The 22,960-nt window shown below is 41.8% G+C and overlaps 1 protein-coding gene across 2 annotated transcripts in view; it reads left to right on the plus strand.

Annotated features, from left to right (window-relative positions):
* Positions 1 to 20,516, plus strand: part of LOC106957109 (trinucleotide repeat-containing gene 6C protein-like) — a 53,167-nt gene extending 32,651 nt beyond the window's left edge. For both annotated transcript variants that reach the window (XM_015048332.1, XM_015048333.1), the window contains 18 exons: positions 5,073 to 7,487; positions 7,897 to 8,100; positions 8,581 to 8,744; positions 8,864 to 8,941; positions 9,155 to 9,212; positions 9,364 to 9,506; positions 9,618 to 9,764; positions 10,535 to 10,678; positions 10,884 to 11,003; positions 12,186 to 12,269; positions 12,657 to 12,936; positions 13,207 to 13,374; positions 13,987 to 14,178; positions 15,395 to 15,544; positions 16,469 to 16,684; positions 17,815 to 17,888; positions 18,000 to 18,139; positions 19,646 to 20,516. In XM_015048332.1, the coding sequence (XP_014903818.1) occupies positions 5,073 to 7,487; positions 7,897 to 8,100; positions 8,581 to 8,744; positions 8,864 to 8,941; positions 9,155 to 9,212; positions 9,364 to 9,506; positions 9,618 to 9,764; positions 10,535 to 10,678; positions 10,884 to 11,003; positions 12,186 to 12,269; positions 12,657 to 12,936; positions 13,207 to 13,374; positions 13,987 to 14,178; positions 15,395 to 15,544; positions 16,469 to 16,684; positions 17,815 to 17,888; positions 18,000 to 18,139; positions 19,646 to 20,000 (5,132 nt within the window). In that variant the 3' untranslated portion in view covers positions 20,001 to 20,516. The remainder of the gene's footprint in view (positions 1 to 5,072; positions 7,488 to 7,896; positions 8,101 to 8,580; positions 8,745 to 8,863; positions 8,942 to 9,154; positions 9,213 to 9,363; positions 9,507 to 9,617; positions 9,765 to 10,534; positions 10,679 to 10,883; positions 11,004 to 12,185; positions 12,270 to 12,656; positions 12,937 to 13,206; positions 13,375 to 13,986; positions 14,179 to 15,394; positions 15,545 to 16,468; positions 16,685 to 17,814; positions 17,889 to 17,999; positions 18,140 to 19,645) is intronic.
* The last annotated feature ends 2,444 nt before the right edge of the window (positions 20,517 to 22,960 follow it).

The following is a 22,960-nucleotide window of genomic DNA, read 5'->3' on the forward strand; positions in this document are numbered from 1 at the left end:
CCTTTTTCCCCGCAGAATAAAAAGGTAGCGTGAAGAGTTTTTTTTTTTTTTTTTTTTTTTTTTTTTTCTCGCTCTCTCTCTCTCTCGAGACCATTCCCTCACTGTCCCTTTTTTCTCCCTGCTTCCGGAAAAACAAGTACACGCCGTCCTTGAGTGAGAAGCCAAGAGGGTCTATTAGGGGGACAAAAGACTACTAAATGTCCCCCCCTCTTGCTTCTGGTTCTGGTTTTATGGGATTCTACAGCTGAGCTTGGGCCAGATTTCGGTGTCAAACTGAAGAAATCAGTTTGTTGCTCCTCTTATTCTCTCCCCACTTCCTCCACTCTGAATAAATGATCCCCTCCCCCCAGGTTCTCCTCTATCTTCCTCCCCGCCCCCCACCTTTGCTCTTACTCGTTCTGTCACCAAGCGTTTCATTTCATTTAAAGGGGAGGGGACGACATTTACTTCTTGGCAGAATGCCCATTTCTGTGATGGCAGCAAGCCTTCATTATATGAAGTTCATCTTTTGTTATTTTTGCCTCAGCTCTGCATGGCGGCACAAGGCGTCGCTGATCTTTGATCGTCATTGATTGTTTGTGCATCACTAAAAACACTTCAGATTCATGCAGAAGTCAAGCTTCCTCTCATATGTGCACACAAAGGCAGACCTGGTCACCGTGTGAAGCTATAGAGGGACCCTTTGTTTTTCTCTTTTTTTCATCCGTTCATTTAGAGGTCATAATCAGAGACTGCCCTTCTAATTGCAACCTGAATGAGCCCAGAAGCGCATTATTCCACATGACTGCAAACGCTAGATGGGAATAATCACCTTCAGCTCTGTTTTTTTTTTTTTGTTTTTACATCCAACTTGCATTTATGCTCTTTTAAATCAGCAATTTTTAAATCGGCGTTTTGCTAAGAATTAGCAAGACCTTTTAGGAATTCGATGAAGGACTTATGAAAACAGATTTAGCTCAGTCATGCGGCAGATACTCTGATTAACTGTTTACATAAGATACAGAAAGCGAATACCTTCACAGGCTGCTCAGCTTGTGCGCCATGCAGCAGACATACTAACACGCTGTCTGCTCGTGCCCATTTTCTTCATGGATCTGTGCAATGTCTCCGTGCAAAAGCTGGTGCACCTTTCTCTGGGTATTTTTCCATTCTCCCTCTCTCTCTCAGACCGACTCCTTTTTTTTTTTTTTTTTTTTCTACCAGTGTAAGCACCGTCTCCTCATGGTTCTTTTTTGCCTTTTGTTTTGTAAGCTCTTTCTTTGAGATTTATGTTATATCAGATGGGAGGGATTAAAGAACGGCAGCCTGTCACGTAACCTATTTTTGCATCCTTAAGAAAACTGAATGTGCAAATGAGGGAAGAAGAGATGCAGGCTGAGTGTGGGGTTGACTGAACCAAATACAGATTTCCTTTTTGTGGCAGCGGCTGAGCATCTTGGATGCAATCCAGCTCTGACAAAAACGTCTCTTTGCTCATCTGAAAGCTATAAAAAGCTACCTTAGCAGAAAGTGGGAACATGGCGTGGTATTAAAGACTGTCATGATTCGTGTTTTTTTTTTTTTTTTTAACTAGACGCCTACAAGTCACTTAGATGCTAACGTGTAAAAATTTAAAGACTAGCTGTTTGGCTTCTGTTTATTGCAACAGGATGGCGCGTGCAAATGATTCTCAAATCTTTTTGTTAAGAGGTGGTTGCATCTATCTAATTCTTTTGATTTAATTGCAATCAGTATGTATTGGTAATAACTTGATAATAGTATATTCTCCTTTAAGGAAGCACTATGCTTCCATTTCAAAAAACAAAAAAGTACCTAATTAGTTATGCTAATAAACCATAAAGTAGAGATGTCTCGAGTCCTCGTCCAGTGCTTCAGTATGCTTTGCATAGATGCTGTAAAACCACTCTACATTGCACCAGTCTTCCATGGTTTACATCAGGATGTGATTGTGTCCCACTTAATCTATCTTATATCCATCCTAGATATTTCGCCAGAACTGTTTTCTGCAGATAAATCCTCCTTAAATGCTGCTTTGATTGGTTAAAACAACATTATTTCAAACAGGTGTAGGTTTCTAATTTATTTCTGAAGATGACATGTGCATCTTTAAGCTATCGCCTTGCTCTTGCTGACTGTTTTGATCCTGAGCGGTTTGCTTTAGTTCCAGGCGAACAAGTTTGCTCTGTTTTATTTATTTATTTATTTTAAATATGATTTGTTGATAATTCAGCTCAAAGCATTTTTTTTTCTTTAAAGCTCATAACATACATTGACAAGGAACTGCAGTGTCTTTAACTGTGAAAGTCACTCTTTGTCAGGGAAATCCTAAAATAATTAGATCAACAAAATATGAGACAGTTTCTCAGAAATAGGCCACGGAAAATGTGGCTTCACAACTCACTGGGGGGCAGCTGTGGTAAAGTCCCTGATGGCACACCAACAGGTATCAGGGATTGTTTTTTTTTGTTTGTTTGTTTGTTTGTTTGTTTTAAGGGACGTCTAGTTGGGACACAAGGGGATTGGTTCTGGAGCTGGATGGAGATTAATATGCATTAGAACAAATTTGTTTGGATTTTTCATCGCTGTTATTTATCAAATATTTACTACTTGTAACTTTTTTTTTTATAACTTTCATATCATTATACTTTAAAAAGCAGACACAAATACTAGAATTTAATTTGCTTCATTTGGTTTTGCAATTTGTGTTTGCCTTTTCTGCTCCTTTTTAAGGCTGAGTATTTATTGTGCAGCTTAATGTGCAAAGGTTGCCCCTGTTGTAGGTGTTTGTCATGTAAACTATCCTTAACTGCTGCTGTAAAAAGCAATCACTGTTAAGTGCTCATAAAAACCATCATTTTAACTGAAGCCTCCCATTTCCATTCAAGCTACACCAACTTTTAACTTTATTTAAAGAGAAAAGCATAATCACTTTATATGGTTCCCTTTTTCTGATTTGAACTGAACTGCAGATTTTTTGTTGGCAGGTTTACATTTCAACAATAATGCCACCAGGGTACAAGAGATACACAAGGACATGTTTTTATTCTGTGCTACCCTTATGCCATGCATCTTAGCATCTTAACGCAACAAATATTCCACGATTTCTGTAGCAGTCCACACACCTCAAGCAAATCAACATTTTCTCCTCATCTGCGGGAATCATTTTGACCTGTTTCTCTAATAGTTATTTTAGCTGTTTTGAAATGACTACAATGGTCCGACTGTCGGATGGAAATTTCCAGTAGAGAAAAAGTAAATGTAACGTGTTTTCTAAATCAGGGAACGATCAAACAAATCAGTACAGTTAAGCCGGTGAGGAATTTTCATTTTTTTCCCCTTGCAGATATTTTTTGTATTTTCATTTGGAATGAGGCGTTTGCTTTGCCATTTTCTGAACCACCTTTTGTCACTTTTTATTTGAATTATAACATCCTCTGGTTTGATGTTTGAGCCTTGCACTACTGCTGTATTTCATATGAACTCTGATGAATAAGTGCTGCTCCATTTCTGTCTGGTTTTTATTCGCGTCTTTGACCTTTTTGCTGGTGGTATTTATATATTTTATCCCATTCAGTTGCCTGCGGCTGGCCTAGCGGTCCTGGTGTTTGCATACTGAATCGATAGTCTCCCTGCTCTCACCCACTAGCATTAATAAGGTCATTGATTAGCTGCCCCCCCAATGATTGATTACCCTTTTACACCATTGACTTAATGTATTATTAGTTAAGCCCCCATCCCCATCCGATGGAAGCTTTTGTGCTCCATAAATTTGCTTGCTGCTGATTGCAAACCTGCAGTAACTCTGAGGTACCTGCTGTGTAAAAACAAGAAGAAAAGCATTAGTTGAATAGATTTTACTCTCTTCCTTATATGCGGGTAGTGAAAACAAGTTGGAGTAAGACGCTATTTTTGGTTTTAATGCCATGTAGTTAGAGGAGGAGTGGAACCGGCAAAGCATAAGGAGTGATGGATGAGAAGCCGCCTTGGTTTCATTCCAGTAAACGAGGAGCGTTCCACTTGGTCTTACCTTCACAGGGCCAGCCAGCAAAGCTCCGATGGAGACTGATGGGCCTCTTACTGCTGGGGGTTAGGAGGAAGGACGGGAGGGGAGGGGAAAAAAGAGGGAGGAAACAATTTGCTCTGAAGGAACATTAAAATAACTGATATGTGTGTACTGTAAGGACACAAAAGAAGAATCGGCTTTTAAAAAAGAGGTGAACTGAAGGATTGTATACAAGAGAAACTAAAAGGATGGGTTTTGGAAGAGGAAGGCGCCTGCTAAGTGTTTCTATTTGGTCCACTGCACAATTGTGGGGATATATGGATATGCCATAGTTGATATGACATGGAACACGCTTGACTGTACATTTTGATTATGTGATAAATTTTACATACTGGAAGCGTGACCGTCTCTGCCTGTCAGGGCAGATAGCTTGCATTAATAAACGAAGGAGATCAAAATTGGTTCAGGCAACTAAATATAGGCTGACAGTGAACCTTGCTGTAAAACATGGTGTTCCTCAATTGAATATGATGCATTCTCTTCGCCATATAACAATTCTCCCTCCCTATTTTTCATCCTGTCTGTTAGCAGGGTACAATATATTGAATCCCAGTCATCATCGTTATTTCTATTTTCAATATTACAATCGCAAATTCCTTTCAGCTCCAAATATTACAAATATTTGATGGGCTACATTACAGGTGCTGTGGATTTGAACGATAACGTCCTATAACGTATACGTTCGTTTAGATGGACTGCTATTGTCCTTTAAACTGATAAAAATGTAATGATATTGTAATATTCAGCAAATAATTTCTCCATTTTTCCCAGTATTTTACACTAGACTAGACACTAGACAACTAGACAGCTTTTCTCATGACATTTTTTTTTTACTATCTTTTCAGTATTGATTGATTTTATGTAAAGACATTCTGTTACATTCTTAATCTCCATTATTATTCCCAATTTATGTATTTATTGGAATTCCTCACTATTATTATTTCATGTCCTTGTACATCTCTTAAGGTGACGTCTCCTTAATGACGTTCTTTTGTCTGTCTTCCCTCAGACATATCCCTACTGAGCAGCTCTGGTGCCCAGTATGAGAAGTCTCATTGGGGCACTTCAGTACCTGTTGACGGACCTTCCAGTGCCAACAATTGGGACAAAGTGATCATTGACGGAAGTGATACAGACGCTTGGCCATCCATTAAGCATAATATTGACTCTGGCCAGCCATCAAACCCAGAATGCTCCTTGGGCTCAGCTAGCTCTAACTTAGACACCAGTGCTGTCGCTTCTAGAAGTAGGAGTGGTCTTCTGAGTATGGCCGCAGGTGCCACTGGCCAGCAGGCCCACTATAACTCTCTCAAACCAAACGGTACCATGATGACGGGACCTGTGTCAACCAGCACGTTAGCAGCTAGTAGAGGCTGGGGTTCAGATGGGAAACAAGATGGCATGAATGGTGGAAGAGTAGCAGCCCCCAGTAACTGGGGATCACCGAATTTTAACTTGAACCTCAACCCCAATGCCAACCCATCGGCCTGGCCTGTCTTGGGCCATGAAGGTGGTACGGGAGGTGTTAATGGACCCAGCTCTTCGTCCCTCCCACCAGGCATACATGGAAATGGAAATGTGGGAAACGGGAATGCGGACACTGGTGGGGGGAGTTGGGTCAGCATGATAAGTGGTAATGACAATGATCAGCAGCACCTTTCAACCAACAAAAACTTATCTTTCAATATGGAGCCTGGTAACCTTAACACTGATGGACCAAACTACACTAAACAACAACAAGCTCAGGAGCCTATGAGCCCCATCCACGGTCTTACTGGCTGGGGTGGTCATTCACCCACTGAGTCTTCCCAGCTCAGTGGGGACACAACAGGCAGCTCTGTGTGGGGTGGAGGAGAAAACAAGCCAACAGAGTCTCCAAAAGACTCGGGCTGGGACTCATCTCCCTCTGGAGGCCTTTCTGCCTGGGGCCGCCAAGGCAGTGGTGGTGGAAGTAGTGGCAGTGGTGGCTGGGGAGACTGGGGGAAGTCCTCTGGAGGTGGGGATATATCCAAAGGCTGGGACTCGGTGGATCCTGGTAATTCTGGTCCAGGCCAGGATCAGCAAATGAGTTCATGGGGCAAACAATCAGGAACAGCTCCAGCGAGTGAGGATAGCGGAGACAGCAGTGAAGGGCGATCCCAATGCAGAGACAGGTCCTCCAGCATGGAATTTGCCCCTCTGCTCCCCCGGCAGGACCTAGACCCCCGAGTGCTGAGTAACTCGGGTTGGGGACAGACCCCCATCCGGCAGCACACTGTGTGGGAGATGGAAGAAGCCAATTCTGATGATGGGAAGAGCACTAGCAGCTCAGACACCATGGCATGCTCCAGCTCTAATGGTGGACCCTCATCAACCAATGGAGGTGCTATTAACCCAAACATTGGGCCCAGCCAGAGGCCTGGATCTGGAGGAAAAATGGACAGTGAAGGATCATCCTCCTCTGGTTGGGGCGCTCCTCCACCGCAGCCGATTCAAACTGGATCAGGATGGGGGGACCCCCCACTTTCAGCAACCAAAGCCCCAAATGGCACAGCATGTGGCTGGGGACCTACCAGCGGTCCTAAAAATGAGGACAGCTCATCCTGGGGTTCCGATGAGAAGTCATCTAGCTGGGATGATGGCATGATGAAAAACAAGCCTAGCAGCTGGGGAGAAGGCCCCAAAAACTCCCATAGCTGGGGCAACAGTAATGGGGCTTCCAGTGGTTCTACCACAGGTGAGTGGGGGGCCTCAGACATGAAGAAAAATAGTTCCTCCAGCAGCATGTGGGAAGGAGAAGGAAGCAATGGAGAAAGCAGTGGGTGGAATGAAAGCCCGAGAGGAGGAATCAGAGGAGGTGGGAGCTGGGGGAAACCTACTCCTGCTGTGAGCAACAGCAACTGGGGAGAGACCCCACGTGCCAATGGTCCAGTGCAGGGAGGCTGGGGCTCTGCAAAGCCCCAGGAAAGCAGCAGCAGTGGCAGCAGCACTGGTAGTGGAGGATGTGTCAGCATTGGTTCCTGGGGTTGTCCTGGCTCAGTGAAGCAAAGCAACCCTGGCTGGGGAAACGTTAGCAAGCAGGAGCCGGGGATGGAGCCCACCGGTTGGGAGGAGCCCTCCCCTCCCTCCATCCGCCGGAAGATGGAGATCGATGATGGAACATCAACTTGGGGTGATCCCAACGCCTACAGCAAGACCGTCAACATGTGGGATCGCAACAATCCAAATAACAACCCAGGCAACAGCGGCCCGCCACCCAGCAAGAATGGTGCAGTAGCAATGATCAATAATAACAACAATCACTCTCACCACATGCACCACCATTCTCACCATGGCCAGCCCCCAAGTCACATGCTGCACCAAGGAAACAACAATGGGTCACCAAATAATGCTGCCTCTCATCCGTCTGGGGGACCCCAGGGTAGACCGCCCCTTGCAAATCCAGGTACTGAAAACAGTTTTAAACACCTCAAACAATGCATTTGGTAGTAGTTTGATATTAAAAATGTGAAAAATATTTTTAATAGTTTTTTTCTGGCTAATGCTTAAGACCTAGAAAATTAGCCTTTATTCTCAGTTGAAGTTTATTTTTTCCTTCTTTATTATCCTCTTTCCTGGGCTGGATGGCAATATAAATATGGGTCTTCATAAGACCTTGTGGTAGCCCATTTATAAGTTAAAAAGTCAGTTCCAATAAGCCTGAGCAATGAATACACTGATAAGGTAGAGAAGTAGAACCCTGGTTTTGGTTACCAGAAGTAAGATCTTATGTACAGTGATGAGACAAGATGTGAGCCAAGACTTCTCTTTTTAGCTCTGTTTTCTTTTTCTAAATTAATGTACATTTCTCCCAGGTTGGGGAGAGCTTCCCAGTGTCCAGCCCAAGCCGGAGCCTGCGTGGGGAGAGCCAGCAGCTCCAACTTCAGCTGTTGACAATGGTACATCTGCTTGGGGGAAACCCCCAGGTGGTGTTGGAGGATGGGGAGACGGTGGCCATGAGCCACCTGGCCCTTACGTGAGGTCAAATGGACACACAGGTTCTGCACCTTGCAAATCAGGTAACCTGTTTGACAAACATTTCGCTTTTGGTTAAAGTTATATATTCTAGACTTTGCTGTATATGTAACCTGGGAATTTGCTGGAGATTTAGTCTTCAGGATGACACTCAAAAAGTGTATGCATGTGTTTTTTTTACTTCAGGGATTTCAAATTGTAGTCAGAAGGTGTTTGTTGATGTTCCTTGAGTGGTGTGTTGCTAAGATTAAAGCAATTCCACGCATCAATAGGTTGTGGTTGTTTTTACTGCTGGGTGAAAGTGTTTGAAATTATAGAAGGGTTGCTGGGAAAAGGTAAAGATGGCAAATGGCAACAGTGGCACCTAGTGGTCCGACTAAGAACAACCTGCTTGACACCTTTTTTAAACGGAACGAATGATGTTAATATGAGATTCATGAAAAATGAGAATCTTAAGGGTTTTTTTTTTGTTGTTGTTGCTGCTGTTATTATAGTTCATTTATACATTCAATGCATGTTTTTAGGCCCCAAACCTATGCAAGATGGCTGGGGAAATGGAGAAGAAATGAGCATGTCTACCAGCCAATGGGATACTGAGGATGGGGATGTATGGAACAGTCCCACATCGCAGGACAGCGGTTCCTCATGTAATTCCTGGGGCAACGGACCCAAAAAGTGTCCAAGCAAGGTCAGAGAACAATCTTCACTTCTGTGTGCAACACAGAGACACTTCTGTGTTTTGCTTGTTGTTCTACTGATGGAAGCGCAGGTGGAAATGCATTGACGGGTATTTTGCTGGTATTTCAGGGGAAGATCGGCAGCAAGCAAGATGAGGCTTGGATCATGAATCGTCTGATTAAACAGCTCACTGACATGGGCTTTCCGGTATGAATGCATTGTTTAAATAAACTAAATATCCTATCCTGCAAATTCTGAGGTAGAAGTAGTTATTTTGATTCCTCCCCCCAAAAAAAGAAGTACATGCAGTTGCATCGCTGCATTCCTGTGCAGTGTTTTTTGTTATTTTGGTTTTGAATTAGTCGGGGAAAAACAGGTTTTTGATTAGAAAATACGTCTTATTTTCTTCTCGTATTACAGAGAGACCCTGCTGAGGAGGCTTTGAAGAGCAACAACATGAACCTTGACCAAGCCATGAGTAAGTTTAGAATAATTTTCTTTATTGTGTCAAAATTATATACTTTCTTCATTTTAGGTAAATTAAAAACTGCTAAATACTGTCAATGATTTATGTTGAGAAACTGATTTTAACCCTAGCTGTCTCCCACCATTCTTCTGTCTCCTTGCAGCTGCTCTCTTGGAGAAGAAGACAGACCTGGACAAGCGGGGTTTGGGGATGTCTGACTACAGCAACGGCATGAACAAGACCCTAGTGTGTCGGCCCTCCGCTCTCTCCAAAGACCCCTCTGACCGCAACACATTTCTTGACAAGGTGAGAAAACAATTACCTGAGCAGTCTTTTACACAGAAGTTATGAGAAAAAGTTTTATTTTGTTGTTGTCGCTTTCTCCTTTCTGATCGGTCGTGGGTTTTTGTTCTCCAGGATGGCGTCCTGTCAGATGACGCTCCCCCATCACCATTTTTGCCTTCCCCCAGCCTGAAGCTCCCCCTGGCCAACAGTAGCCTTCCTGGGCAGGGTTTGGGACAGGGCAATCCGGGGCTGGCCATGCAAAACTTGAACAACAGACAGGTACATTAGAAGAAGCATTTTCTGTTTCGCTATACAACGTAGAGCACTGTTTCCAAATAGATAAGAAGAGAAAATAAAACACCTGTATATTAAAAGCTGTACTTAATGGCTTTTATGCACTACAGTATAATCAGATATCAGAACAAAAAAAGGTTTTTATTTTGTGTTGGGTTTAGAATAGTGGAAAAACTGCATACTCTTGTGAATAGTTAAGGGTTACCAATAGTTTGCCTGAGCATTTTGTATCAATACAAAATTGTAGTTGAATGCAAAAAATACATATCTTTAGTCTTTATATTTGCATATAAATTATAAATATTAGTTTTTCAAGCTTTTGAGTGTGTTTCATGAACTCTTCATTGACTTTAAATGCATTCACTCAATTTATTGAATGATCTAAAGAGTCCTATAAAGACCAGACAGTTTTACTGACCATTTTCTATTTTTTTTTTGTTTGCTCAAAATGGTCAAATATGCTCAGATCTCATTACAGTTTACCATCTTTGTCCTTGGATATATTATATTTTTCTGTATTTATTTTATTCTTTGATTCAAATATTCTAAAAGGTATGTTGTTCACATCATTGGCAGCACCTTTATTGTCAGTTGTTTTTCTTCCTTTCAATGCTTTTAAAAGTATTGTTAAATGGATTTGTTGACCGGTTCAGCATTTTCGTCAATTTCCGTTGCATTTGTTTATGCTTCATTAAATACTTGTGTAAGCGAAATTTAACCGAATGTTCCTGGGTTGTCATCTGCTGTACTTTCAGATACCCAATGGAATGTTTGGCGGTAATGGAGCAGCACAAACCCGGGCCATGCAGCAGCAGCAGCCTCCTCAGCCACCAGTGCCACCTCTCGGCTCCTCCCAGCCTAGTCTACGTGCTCAAGTGCCTCAGTTTCTTTCCCCTCAGGTAGGCACATGGCATATATATATATATATATATATATATATATATATATATATATATATATATATATAGACGTTACATTCCCAAGATTCTAAAAACTGATGTATTAGTTTGATTCTCCCACTAGATGGAGCTGTTGTGTGTTGCTGTTGCCATTTTTAAAGCTCTTTTTTTTTCTCCTTCTTCCTCATCCCTCTGCTCCTGTCAGGTCCAAGCACAACTCTTGCAGTTTGCAGCAAAAAACATTGGTCTTAACCCTGCACTTTTAACCTCACCAATAAACCCTCAACAAATGACCCTGTTGTACCAACTTCAGCAACTGCAAATGGTAAGACTTCTGTTTCATTTCATTCGTTGCATTTAAAGCACAAGCTGGTACACAGATGCACAAAAATCTATTTATCGCAATTTATAAGAGTAAAAATACTGTCGAGGTTAAAATGAAACGCCAGTGGTTGATAAAACCACTAATACCATTACCATATTAAAAATACACAGAGAAAACAAAAATGCATGTGGACATACTCGGTGCCCACTTAAAAAAGGAAGCTGAATCTAATGCAATACATATAAAACATATATTTGGAAGGAACTCATAACAAAGAGCTAGATACAGATAACAGAACAAGTCATTTCCTGTCTATCAGACCTTCCTTATGTAAAGAATTTTATATATAAGAACTGAACAGAGAATATATGATGGCCTATGCACAGTTGCAATTTATAAGTTATTGATGAACAAACTATAGATATTAATGAGCTACATTTTATATTCACAAATAATCCTTTCAGATATTTTAGTTGAAACAAACCAAGTATGACTCTTCATGTCTAGATTTTTACCTATCACTTCACACAGGAAACGTGTATGTGTTGCAATATTTGTAGTTAAAAGACTTTTAACATAGTCATTGTGATTAATTAATTACAAGTTCTATAATTGATACTTTAGAAAAATAAGGCACTTTGCCGGTGGCAGAAAATGAGCGTCGAAAGCAGAGAGCATGAACCTGCCATTTATTAACAGTAAAAGTACAACGAATAGTCCTTTCAAGAGTAAACTCTGCAAATTCTTTCTACAGCATTTAATATCGAAAGCCACAGAATATATGTGGTTGAATCAAAGTATTGTCAAGGGAAGTGGAAGAAAATGGTTTTAAGAAAAGCACTAAATTAATCTGATTTAAATATCACGTTTTTACTAAAAACAGTGACTAAAAAGTGACAAAGAGAGAAGTTGGAAACGTCTGAATATAGAACTAAATGGCAGAAACTCTGTTCTGTAAAATGTATTTTGTAATATTTTTTTCCCAACATAGTTGCATGCATAAGACATACGACTTTAATGAAATCAAACTGGCCTCAAATTACATCCCTGTGGGACTCCAGAATATATGACAGCAGCATTAGATTCCATTAACCCTGAACAAAAACAATAAAAAGATAAATTATTGAGCCTTCCTTGCATTGTTTTCTTTTCTTTTACTTATTTTTTTTTCTTTCCATTCAGGCATACCAGCGTTTACAAATCCAGCAGCAGATGATGCAGGCGCAACGCAATGTGTCCGGCCCCATTAGGCAACAGGAGCAGCAAGTGAGTCAACATGTGCATTCTCACAGAAAAACAATATTTCATAACTCATTATGTTGTGTGACCATATGGAGGTTGTGTCTCCCATGGATATGGCACAACTTCAAATGTCACATGTTGCTCTAATGGCAAAAAGGAAAGATCCTTTGTCACAACGCAATCTATTAAGTACCAACTACTGAAGCTTCTTTACTGCTCGAAGAAACTGCTCAATAGTTTTTAACTATTTTTTTATAGTGCGGGTCTTAAATTACCGAAACCATAGTAACGTCTCCCTAAAATTGTTTCCATAGTGACACACCCACCACCCTGACTTTGCATTTCTTTTGTACTCTTTCTGCAGCAAACTCTTGTGTTCTTATGTATAGTTCAATATTGTCTTTTCTCCAGGTTGCACGTACAATCACCAACATGCAGCAGCAGATCCAGCAGCACCAGCGTCAGCTGTACCAGGCGCTGCTGATGAAGCAGCAGCAGCTTCCCTCGCATTCCTCCTCGTCCTCCTCATCCGCCGGTCTGCACCCCCCTGGTGGCCCTGCTGGAGTTCCTGGCTCCGGAAAATCAACCCTGGACCCTTTCGCAGGCCCACACCAGGCTCCGGGCCTCGCTGACACACTGCACACCAAAGAGCCTCCGTCTTCGCCCAATGCCTACAGCACCTACCCTCTTTGTGAGTTCTTATTGAGAACAACACAGTGTTGAAGTCAGATTTTAGTTTTTTTTTACTAATTGTATATATATATAACTCTAATTGTTACAATAAAAAATGTAAAGTTCAATAAATGAATGACTAATAAACCTATTAAGAAAAAAAAACATGATCAAGCTGCTGTCAACTTGCTTTGAGCTAAAACAGTTTTATGCACAGATGTTTGTGCAAAGAGTCATGCTGTCATGCATAATGATATAATTTTTAAAGTCACTTGTGTTTTCTCTGCAGCTGGACTGAATCCAAACATGAATGTAAATGGCATGGACGTTGGGGGTCTGTCCCTGAAGGAGCCCCCCCAGCCCCAGTCTCGCTTGTCCCAGTGGACACACACTAACTCTATGGACAACCTCACTGGCAATTCTTCAAATTTGGAGAATAACTTCAATAATAAGCATGGTATGTTTCAAAAAGATGGGGAAAGCAATTTACTTGCTGCTTTAAATACATGAAAGACCAACACAATATAGGACAGCGTTGTGATATGAAATAAAAACATAAGATTGTACAAATCTGTGAATATTTCTTTTCAAGTCTTGCTTCAGGGACTTGATTGGATGTTGCTCTGGACTTTGACTGAGCCTTCTAGAGTCTGTTCAAATTCTAATTAAATGCATTGATGATTTTGCTGTAATGTGGCAAAATGTGAAAATGTTTAATGGGTATGGATATTTATGGCTATTTTCTGATTATATTCAGACATGTTTAAATGCTTGCATAGTTTGCTGCACAGTCTTCTGCAATTTAGAGCAACAAACTACTGAAAATTTCAATAATCTTAAGGAATTTCCTATTTGAGATCGTTTTGCACTATTATTGCATCAGTTGTATAACAGTTTTGCAGGGCAATATGTGTACACTATTGTGCATCTCTCTGATACAAAAGATATGTAGATTAAAAGAAATTTGAATTTTTACTTTTAGATGTGGTCATTTCGCTGAGTTTTGTGAATTCCTTTTAATTTAATGGGTCTAAAAACTTGTCTTCGTCTGTACGTACTTTCCTTTCAGGTGTCATATCTGCTGCCTCTACCCTTGGACCCCCAGGGAAGCCCCCCCAGCTGGAGGACTCGTACAGCCCTTACAATCTAATCTCTAACTCAGAGTCCCCCAGCAGCCCCCTGGTGCCTCCTGACAACTGGGGCCAAGGCAAGAGCCCCAATGAAAAGATCTCAAATGGGGCCAACATTAACTGGCCTCCAGGTGAGGAGCGCACACACGTTTTAAAACTTTGTGATGACGACTTAGATTTTTATTTTTTTTATTTTTTCAGTTACATTTTTGAGTTGCTTCTGAAACAAAAGCCGATCATCAATCATGTGACTGTTGGCGAAAGCAAAACTAATTCATATCCGGATCCTTTAACAACATGCAAATTCAGGTTAGTCCATGACACGGCAAATGTCGCCAGTGGAGCCTGCAGCTGCAGAGTTGAACTGCAAACTGTGTGCAACATTTGAGGCCCTCAGTCAAAACCACAACTTTTAAGAGGCAGGGGAACACAAAGTGGTGAAGAGGCCCTGGGCCGTACCAGCCTTTCAACAGGTTGGGCTTCTGTAGCAAAACCTCAGCAACCCCAACCACCACTGACACCTGACACGTACACAGGAAAAGAAGCTTGTTTATGTCACTGAACATAATGTTTCTTCAGTCACTCTACAAGCGACAAAAACCTGTCGTTTTTGGTTTGACCTGCTCTGATTGTTGACCCGATTGCCAGGTGAAAACCTGTAAAATCAGATAAAAACGAAAGATTTCCACTTTACCCAGACTGTAAATATTAGTGTGAATAAATGCCACCAGCTCTGTAAGAATGCACAAAAGAGAATCATCAGGTCAGACCTCACAGGAAATACTCCAGGAACTCCAGCCAAAGAAAAAAAAATTGTTGAATTTTCCACCGATGTTTCTTCAAATATTTTCTTTAAAAGCTAAATAGTGATGTAACCAGAATTCAGCCTCCTGTGTTAGTTTTTTTTTTTTTTTTCTTTTTGCCCTTGTTACCAATACAGTATTTTTATTTACTTTATAATTATGATTGAAAAAAAAATAGATGTGACCAACTGGAAAGATTCTTATTTTGATTTGTTTTGATTCTTATTTTGATTTGTTTTTAAGAACTATAAACTTTACAGTTCTTAAAACTATAAGAGCTTTTTCAAAAAGTTGAAAAACATGTTTTTCTAGCCTTCAGCAATGAGTGATACATAGCAGTTATATATTATTAATATTGAAAACAGGGTATTTTTGTGAGAAAGCAGTCATGGATTTTAATTTGAAATGATTACAGAGTTGACATCTCTAGACGTCTTTAGCTCGTTGTAAAAACCATTAGAGCAGTCAATGTTATCAAAAAATATATATTTAATTGTTTATGTGAGCTCTTTATTTATCCTCATCAATGATTTTTATTCCTCAGAGTTCTGCCCAGGTGTGCCATGGAAGGGCCTTCAGAATATTGACCCTGAGAATGACCCCAACATGACCCCTGGCAGCGTCCCCAGCGGTCCCACCATCAACACAAACATCCACGATGTCAACCGCTACCTGCTGCGGGACAGGAACGGAGGTACGGAGCGAAGCCTCAGTCATCAGCGACTCTGTCCTTCTGTTACCTCCATTACGCCTCAGACCTCCATACTGTGTGCATCGTGAATGATTTTCTTTTGTTTTAACTTTTTCTCTTTTTTTAAAATCTTGTTTCTGTTGTCTGTCTTTGCTCACACCACCACGATCTCCACAATAATGTAGCCACTTCCCCAGTTTCTCCACTGGGAAATGGCTCTCTGCCTCCCACCAGCAGCGATTGGCCAATCAGTGACTTATCTAGCTCTCTCAGTCTGTTGTCCAGTGATGGAGAGAGCTCAGGTACTCATCCAGTAGACGTCTAAGCCTTTCCCAAACCCTGATTTTTTTTTTTTTTCTTTATTTTCCCAGGAGGGGAAAAAAAAAAAAAAAAAAAAAAAAAAAGTCAGACAACATCCTTGACGTGATTGTGAACAATCTGTGCTGCAGATCAAAAACCACAAAACAGGCCTCACCCATCCAATCCCTGCATCAGGACCACACCCTGACCTAGTGTGTTCTGTGTGTTTGTGTGTAAAAACAATGTGTGGGTTTCTCTCACTTTTTTTTTTTTATTGCTTACCTGTTTTTAAATTTTCTATCTGTGAAACCAAGTGCAAGTTCCCCCTGTGAGATTACCGTCTTTGTTACAAAAGTTTGAGTATTTTTAAGTGAAGCAGCACATGCATGTATTTTATTTTGCATGAACAATTTACTTAATAAAAATCAGTTTTTTTTTCTTCTTTCAAACTTTTAGAAGAATACAAACACATTTCTGCTTTTTAATATTTCCTTAGGAGAGGTTTATTTTGCTTGAGTTCCAGTTCTAAATATCAAGCATAACATGTTGCAGCTAACCTGGCTTGGTTTTCCCTCTATGCTTAACTCTATTCTCCTTTTCTTCCCGTTTTCTTCTGTCCATGTAAAGGCAAACTGACTGAAATGAAGTCTACCTGGTCCCCGGGGCCCATTGCTCAGAGCCAAGCCTCTCTGTCGCATGAGTTGTGGAAGGTTCCTCAGGGCCCGCGCAGCACCACGGCCCCCTCCCGGCCCCCGCCTGGTCTCACCAACACCAAGCCCTCCTCCACCTGGGGCGGCAGCTCGTTGGGACTGGCTCAAGGCTGGAGTGCCACTTACTCCTCTGGTGAGCACAAAGTGTCATTTACATTAAACTCCCATCACATGCGTGCATCAATCAGCATATAAATTTAGCTAAACTATGAAGTGTTTGCTTACAGAGGTCTTCCTTTCTTTCTATTCATTTTCTGATGTTTTTCAAGCAGTCTGCAGCTCTAAATTGTGTTATATTGATATCAGTCAGATAAAATGATATTAATAATTTCAGCTTCACAAACTACCGTCACTGTTACTGTTTTTAATGGTTACCATAGTGACATATTGTATTATTATTTGCCTAATAATGTAGTGGCGTTTAGTCTGCTTATTTGGTAAAAAATAAAATAAAATAAAATCCAGAATAATGTCAGAGTACAGCTATTAGTCTAATTTTTATCTTTTAGTTAACAAATGAACAGAGAGACGGCTCCTCCAGCCAAACCTTCACAATAAGAGCTTTAAATACTTTGCTGTGGATTATTTAAAAGTTAATCAAACCATTCACTAAATCCTTTCCAGCTACAGTCAGATAAAATGTGATACAGAAGCATTTTGTATTACTACTACAATTAGTAAAAGATCTGTGGTAAATTTGTACACAGCAATAATAATGCTGTTAAATCTCGGTGTTTATCTCATTGTTGTACGCAATTCTAAGTACTTCATAGGTGTGTTTTTCTTCAACTTCTGAAGAGAAGTCAGCTCAGTTTCAGCAGATTTCCTTCAAACTCGTCAGCAGAGTTACCAGCATAAATCATTTTCTGTCTGATCTGTTTCACACCCATCCAGCTCATCCTCCACTGAGGATGTGGAGGCTGTGTTCACAGGTGCAGTTCTCACATCACTTGCTTTCAAAATGTCAGCAGAACACACCCTGTTAAACTGACATTTTGGGGTTTACCATCTCTGTATGTGTGACCTTGTTGTGACACGAAACATCTAGAGTCATGCAGGAAATAGGAGAACCTGCTTTTATTTTTGTTTTTTGTGTGTTTGTAACGCCGACAGGAGCTGCGCAGTGAAGTATATGACAGTTTCTTTGACCTTAAGCAGCCTTCAAATAGTTCTGCGCATATGCTTAATGTTGAAACCCATTAATTTCTACTAAAAATGCTCTCTGAGTAGCCGCGGTTGAAGAACTGAGCGCTTCTGTTGCAGAGGGAACCACATGGAGCACCGACAGCTCCAACAGGACCAGCAGCTGGCTGGTTCTGAGGAATCTCACCCCACAGGTACGTTTCTGCTCTTACATCCTCTGTCTGAGGTAGAGCTGTAAACTAACTGAAATATCTGCAATAAAGTCCTCTTATTTTTGTTTGTTTTTGTTTTCTTATGTGTGTCAGATCGATGGCTCAACTCTGAGGACCCTGTGCATGCAGCACGGTCCCCTGATCACATTCCATCTCAACCTGACTCAGGGGAATGCTGTGGTGCGCTACAGCTCCAAGGACGAGGCCGCCAAGGCCCAGAAGTCCCTGCACATGTAAGCTTCCTTCAGTCTCTGCAGCGTTAGCGTTGGAGGTCACTGAGAACCGCTGTGTTACAGCTGCCTGCCTCAGATAACAGGAAGGCAGTTGGAGAGAGGATGCACATTTCCTCAATTTAAAGTACTTGAACATGTTTTTTGTGTCACAACTTTGAAATTCGGTGTGTTTTGGGAGATTTCATGCTACAGATCAACAGAAAACAGTGCATAATTGTGGCCCATTTACTCTCGGACCCTTAAATGAAATGTAGTGCGGCCTCTTACCTTCAGAGGTCAGAGAGCATAAATCAGAAAGTTGTTCAAGACCTCCATGGTAACTCTGGAGGAGCTGCAGATTCACTGCTCAGGTGGAAGAATCTGTCAGCACTCGATAAATCTGGCCTTTATAAAAGCTCTACTGCTGGGGGGGAAAAAATCCACCATTTCTGTAGGGGGACACATCAAAGATCCTCTGGTCAGATAGAATTAAAATCCAACTTTTTTTGCAGGCAGAAAGCTAAACACAACTCTACCCTGACAGAAAACCATTTAAAGGCTGACATGTTTAGGATAATGACCATAAACATACAGACATTTAAGAATATTTACGTTAAAATGGCTCAGTCAAAGTCCAAACTTGGATCCCATTGGGAACATTTAGCAAGATGTGAAAAATTATCTCTATATATTCTTTCCACCCAATCTGACTGAGGTTGAGATAGTTTTTCAAAGAATTTGCTATATATATATATATTTATGTTTAGGAAGCTGGTAGAGGAATAACTCCCAAAAGACTTGCAGCATATAGTGATTCGACAAAATATTCACTCAGGAGTCCGTGAATATATTTGAAAACAGTTCAGAATTGTGCGCTGCGTTGTGTTGTTCCGTCAAATAAAATACATTAAAGTCTGTGGCTGCCATGTGACAAAATGTGAAAAAAGTTCAGTGGCTTTTTGAAAACTTCTGTAAAACAGGGAAATTCACTCGCTTCACCATTCCCTCTGCATGTTTTCTGAATGAGTCAAGCTGCTGGAACAGAGAAAAGAAAATAAGGATGACTTGAGTGAAACCTCATGTTGTTGCTGTCATCTTGGTGTTTTCCCATGTTTGAAGTACTTCATCTTTTCCACAGTCACATGAAAGAGGAGCGGGGGGGAAGTCATGCTGCTATCAGATGGACTTTCATACAAGTGAATTTTGTAACAGCTCACACTTTGGGAATTAAAGAAAAGACCCACTCTAGTTATTTAGTTCTCAAGAAAAATGATTCTGCTCGTAGTTTTCCAGGAAACAAAACCACCATTACTGCAGCAGCAAAATCAATCAGGAATGAAGTTGAAATGACATGAGAATAAAGACGTAATGTTACGACTTTGTTCCCATGATACTACAATTCCCATATTATGACATTATCCTCTGAATTTTATCTTTCTGATTTTCTTAGTGTGTCACTAATACTCCATCATACTTTGTGATGCTTCTATGTCGACTAGTAATTTTATGTTTTTTTTGTGCTGGAAGGTGTGTGCTCGGAAACACCACCATCCTGGCAGAGTTCGCCGGGGAGGAGGACGTCAACCGCTTCTTTGCACAAGGCCAGTCGCTGGGGGCAACCACCACGAGCTGGCACGCCAACCCAGGAAGCAATCAAAATCGGATGGGCGGGGCCTCCCAGTCCCACTCGATTGGCCAGTGGAGCAGTGGCGGCGGCGGCGGTGGGAGCAAGGCCAGCGGGAGCGACCTGCTGTGGGGCGGAGTCCCCCAGTACTCCAGCCTGTGGGGGCCGCCCAACGGAGAGGACGCCCGCGTGATCGGGAGCCCCACCCCCATTAACACCCTGCTGCCTGGAGATCTGCTGAGCGGAGAGTCCATGTAGTGGGCGACGCCACGATACCCAATCAGCGCCCTCTTGTGTCAGCTTCCTGGTGGGGGATTGGATCAGAAGTGAAGGAAAAGTCCAAAACAGAAAAAGAAAAAAATGGTTGAAATGAGCAAGAGCAAAACCCAAGCAAATCATGTGACGATAATCAGTATCGAGTGAAACTGTTTCAAACTGTGAATTGTAAATCAGAAAGCTGAGGGTTCCTGACAAAGACTGCAGACCCCCGATGCCTCTGCTTTACCCCGGTCCTCTTTCTGTTTCATTAATCTATTTTTATTTTTGTCTCCGTTTAGTATTTTCCAGAAACAAACTGGATTTCAGTTTCAGCGTCTAAAACTGGAAATGGTCACAACAAAAACCCCTTGTAGGTGTTTTTTTTTTTTTTTTTTTCCCAAGTTTTTCCAGAAGTATACACAACATTTTGCGCAAAGTGTTTTTTAGAAGAAGCAATCAAAGCTGCCACCTGAGACTTTTTTTCTTCTTCTTTTTTTTTTTTTTTTTTTAAATGAACAAACAAATGAAAATCCTCCCAAAATAACACTGAAACCAACCATTCCCAGCGTATCCATGGCCAATGATGTTGTTCAAAGACCTTTACTTGTTTTGTGGATGTTTGTTTCTCAGCACTAATATTAGCCTTAAGTGCTCTCTGGCCCAGGACCTTCCCAAGCCACCTGATTTTATTCTTATTTTTTTTTTTTTAGTTGTTTTTTTTGTTTGTTTTGTTTTTTTGTAAGTGAAGAATTAGCTGAAATCTTGCACAGTTCACCTCTGAGCCAACGAGCGGTCCAGGAGGCGGCGAAGAGCTCCGGACCGCCTGACTGGCACTACCAATCATCCGCTCAGATCCTTGAACTCGTCTCAAACGTAGGGTTTGCACAAGCTGTAGACTTTTTACGTGCAAAACCCTGCCGTTTCTTATTTTCCTCTCTTGTTGTCATTTATCACAAGATATAAGCTGCGAGAAGATTAAAGCCGTGAACCTTGCTGCGCGCGTGACGTCCGGTTGGATCTAATCATCACCTGAAGCCTGGACCCCAGTCGCTTACTGGTGCTTTTCGTCTAATCTTTTTATTTGCTCCGTTTGTCGCCGATCTGCCGATTTTTTATTTTTATTTTTATTTTTTTTCAGAGGACAAACAGAAAAAAAAAACTCCTCAGTTTTACTTCGACGTGACAGTTACATTGTGCAATATACACCATCAACCTTTCTTCCGTCCATGCTCCATACGGAGCCGGGGGTTTTTTTTGTTTGTTTTATTTTCTTTTATGATTGTTGCTGATTTCAGCAAAAGACTTTGGAACTTCAAAACCCTCCCACCCCCCTACTTTTTGAGAAAAAACAAACAAACAATTGATTCCTTTTCCAGGCCTCCAATCCCTGCAAAGCTGTTGGGGGTATAAAAGCAAAAACTCTAAAGCAAAGAGGAAGGAGGAGGAGGAGGAGGAGCTGCAAACTGTACTGAAAGAACTGTAGAACGATGCACACTTCCTCTCTGCTCGCCACAGCCACACCCAACACAGACTGAAACCGCAGCGGGATTGGACGCTTCTGGTTACCTTGGCACAATACCAAATTAGAGGTGGAGGGTGGGGAGGCGGTTCCTAATGCAGTAGACCTACGAGTGTTCCTTGCGTTTGGTACTGAGAGACTTAAGACTTTTATAAATTCAAAGGGTTTGAGCATAGCACTTATGAAGAGCAAATCGCTTCAACTGCAATCCAATAAATCAAGAAGAAGAAAAAAAAAAACTGAGAGAGCAGCAGAAACTTTGCAAACCTCCTGCTCCTCTACGTACTGTATCGATTCCATGGAAACGTGTCGGCCGCCGTTCCTCCATTAGCAGGATGAAGGGAAGCCCGACTCACTCTGAGGCGAAGAAATGGCAGGGGAGGGTTGGAGGGGAGCAAATAAAAAAAAAGAAACTGAACGGTTTTTAAAGTGAATATCACTTTTACTCCAAAATCATTAGCCTTGTTCTGGTCCGGAGGCACGAGACTCCAGCTGTCAGTCGAGAAGGAGCGGAGTGGATCCGGGATGCGGGGGGTGTGTGTGGGGTGTGTGTCCACTGAGTGCCTAACCCTAACCTCCTCTCCTGGGCTCCTCAAAGACTGGCCAATCACGGCTCTCGCTCTCGCTCTCTCTCTCTCTCTCTCTCTCTCTCTCTTTCTCTTTCTCTCTGCCACACATCTCCAACCAGGAGCAGGAAGTGGGGGTCGTCCCGCCGTCTCCTCTGCCTCTCAGTCCTTTTACACAAAGATCACTTTAGCTGGAAGATGTAAGAGTCATATTCCTGGAATTTTTTGCCAGTGTACTTTGTATTGTTTGGACAAGACCGTTGTTTTTGTTTAATGTGTGTGTGTGTGTGTGTGTGTGTGTGTGTGTGTGTGTGTGTGTTTGTTTTATGATTAGTCTACATGCAGTGGTCTACACGATACCTGGCTGCTGAACTAGCCCTTCACTGTTCATATGCAGAAACACTTTGGTCGGAGGTGCCTCTGTACGCTCATCCTGTGTATTGAATGCAAAACGAGGATCAATACTACAGACCGTTAATGATTGTGTTGAACTGCTCGTGCTTTTTTTTTTTGTTGTCGACAGTATTCGTTAGCACTTCCAGGTAGTAATCTTGACGTGTAAAAGTTAAGGTAATCTCAGACGCGGGGGATGCAGGTGCGTGCCGCTCGGAGCCGCTGCTTCTCACCCTCTGCCCGGCTGCTACCCTGTAACCTCCTCCTCATCCTCATCCTCAACCAGACCCAGTAGCTCTCCCCTGACCAACTGACCCTCCTATACATTTCTATGCAAAAGGAATACTAGAAAAGAGGCGGAGGGGGGGGAAGGGGAGCCAAAAGTAACGTTTTTTTGTTTGTTTATTTTTTCCTCCCTCCCCCCCGTTGAGCTCCCTGTCGACACGTCAAACCGGCTGCTGCCGCCTCCGTCGATTTTTTTT

This window comes from Poecilia latipinna, unplaced genomic scaffold (assembly GCF_001443285.1).
Source record: "Poecilia latipinna isolate Pla-1442-1.1 unplaced genomic scaffold, P_latipinna-1.0 Scaffold876, whole genome shotgun sequence".
In the NCBI taxonomy this organism is placed as follows: domain Eukaryota; kingdom Metazoa; phylum Chordata; class Actinopteri; order Cyprinodontiformes; family Poeciliidae; genus Poecilia; species Poecilia latipinna.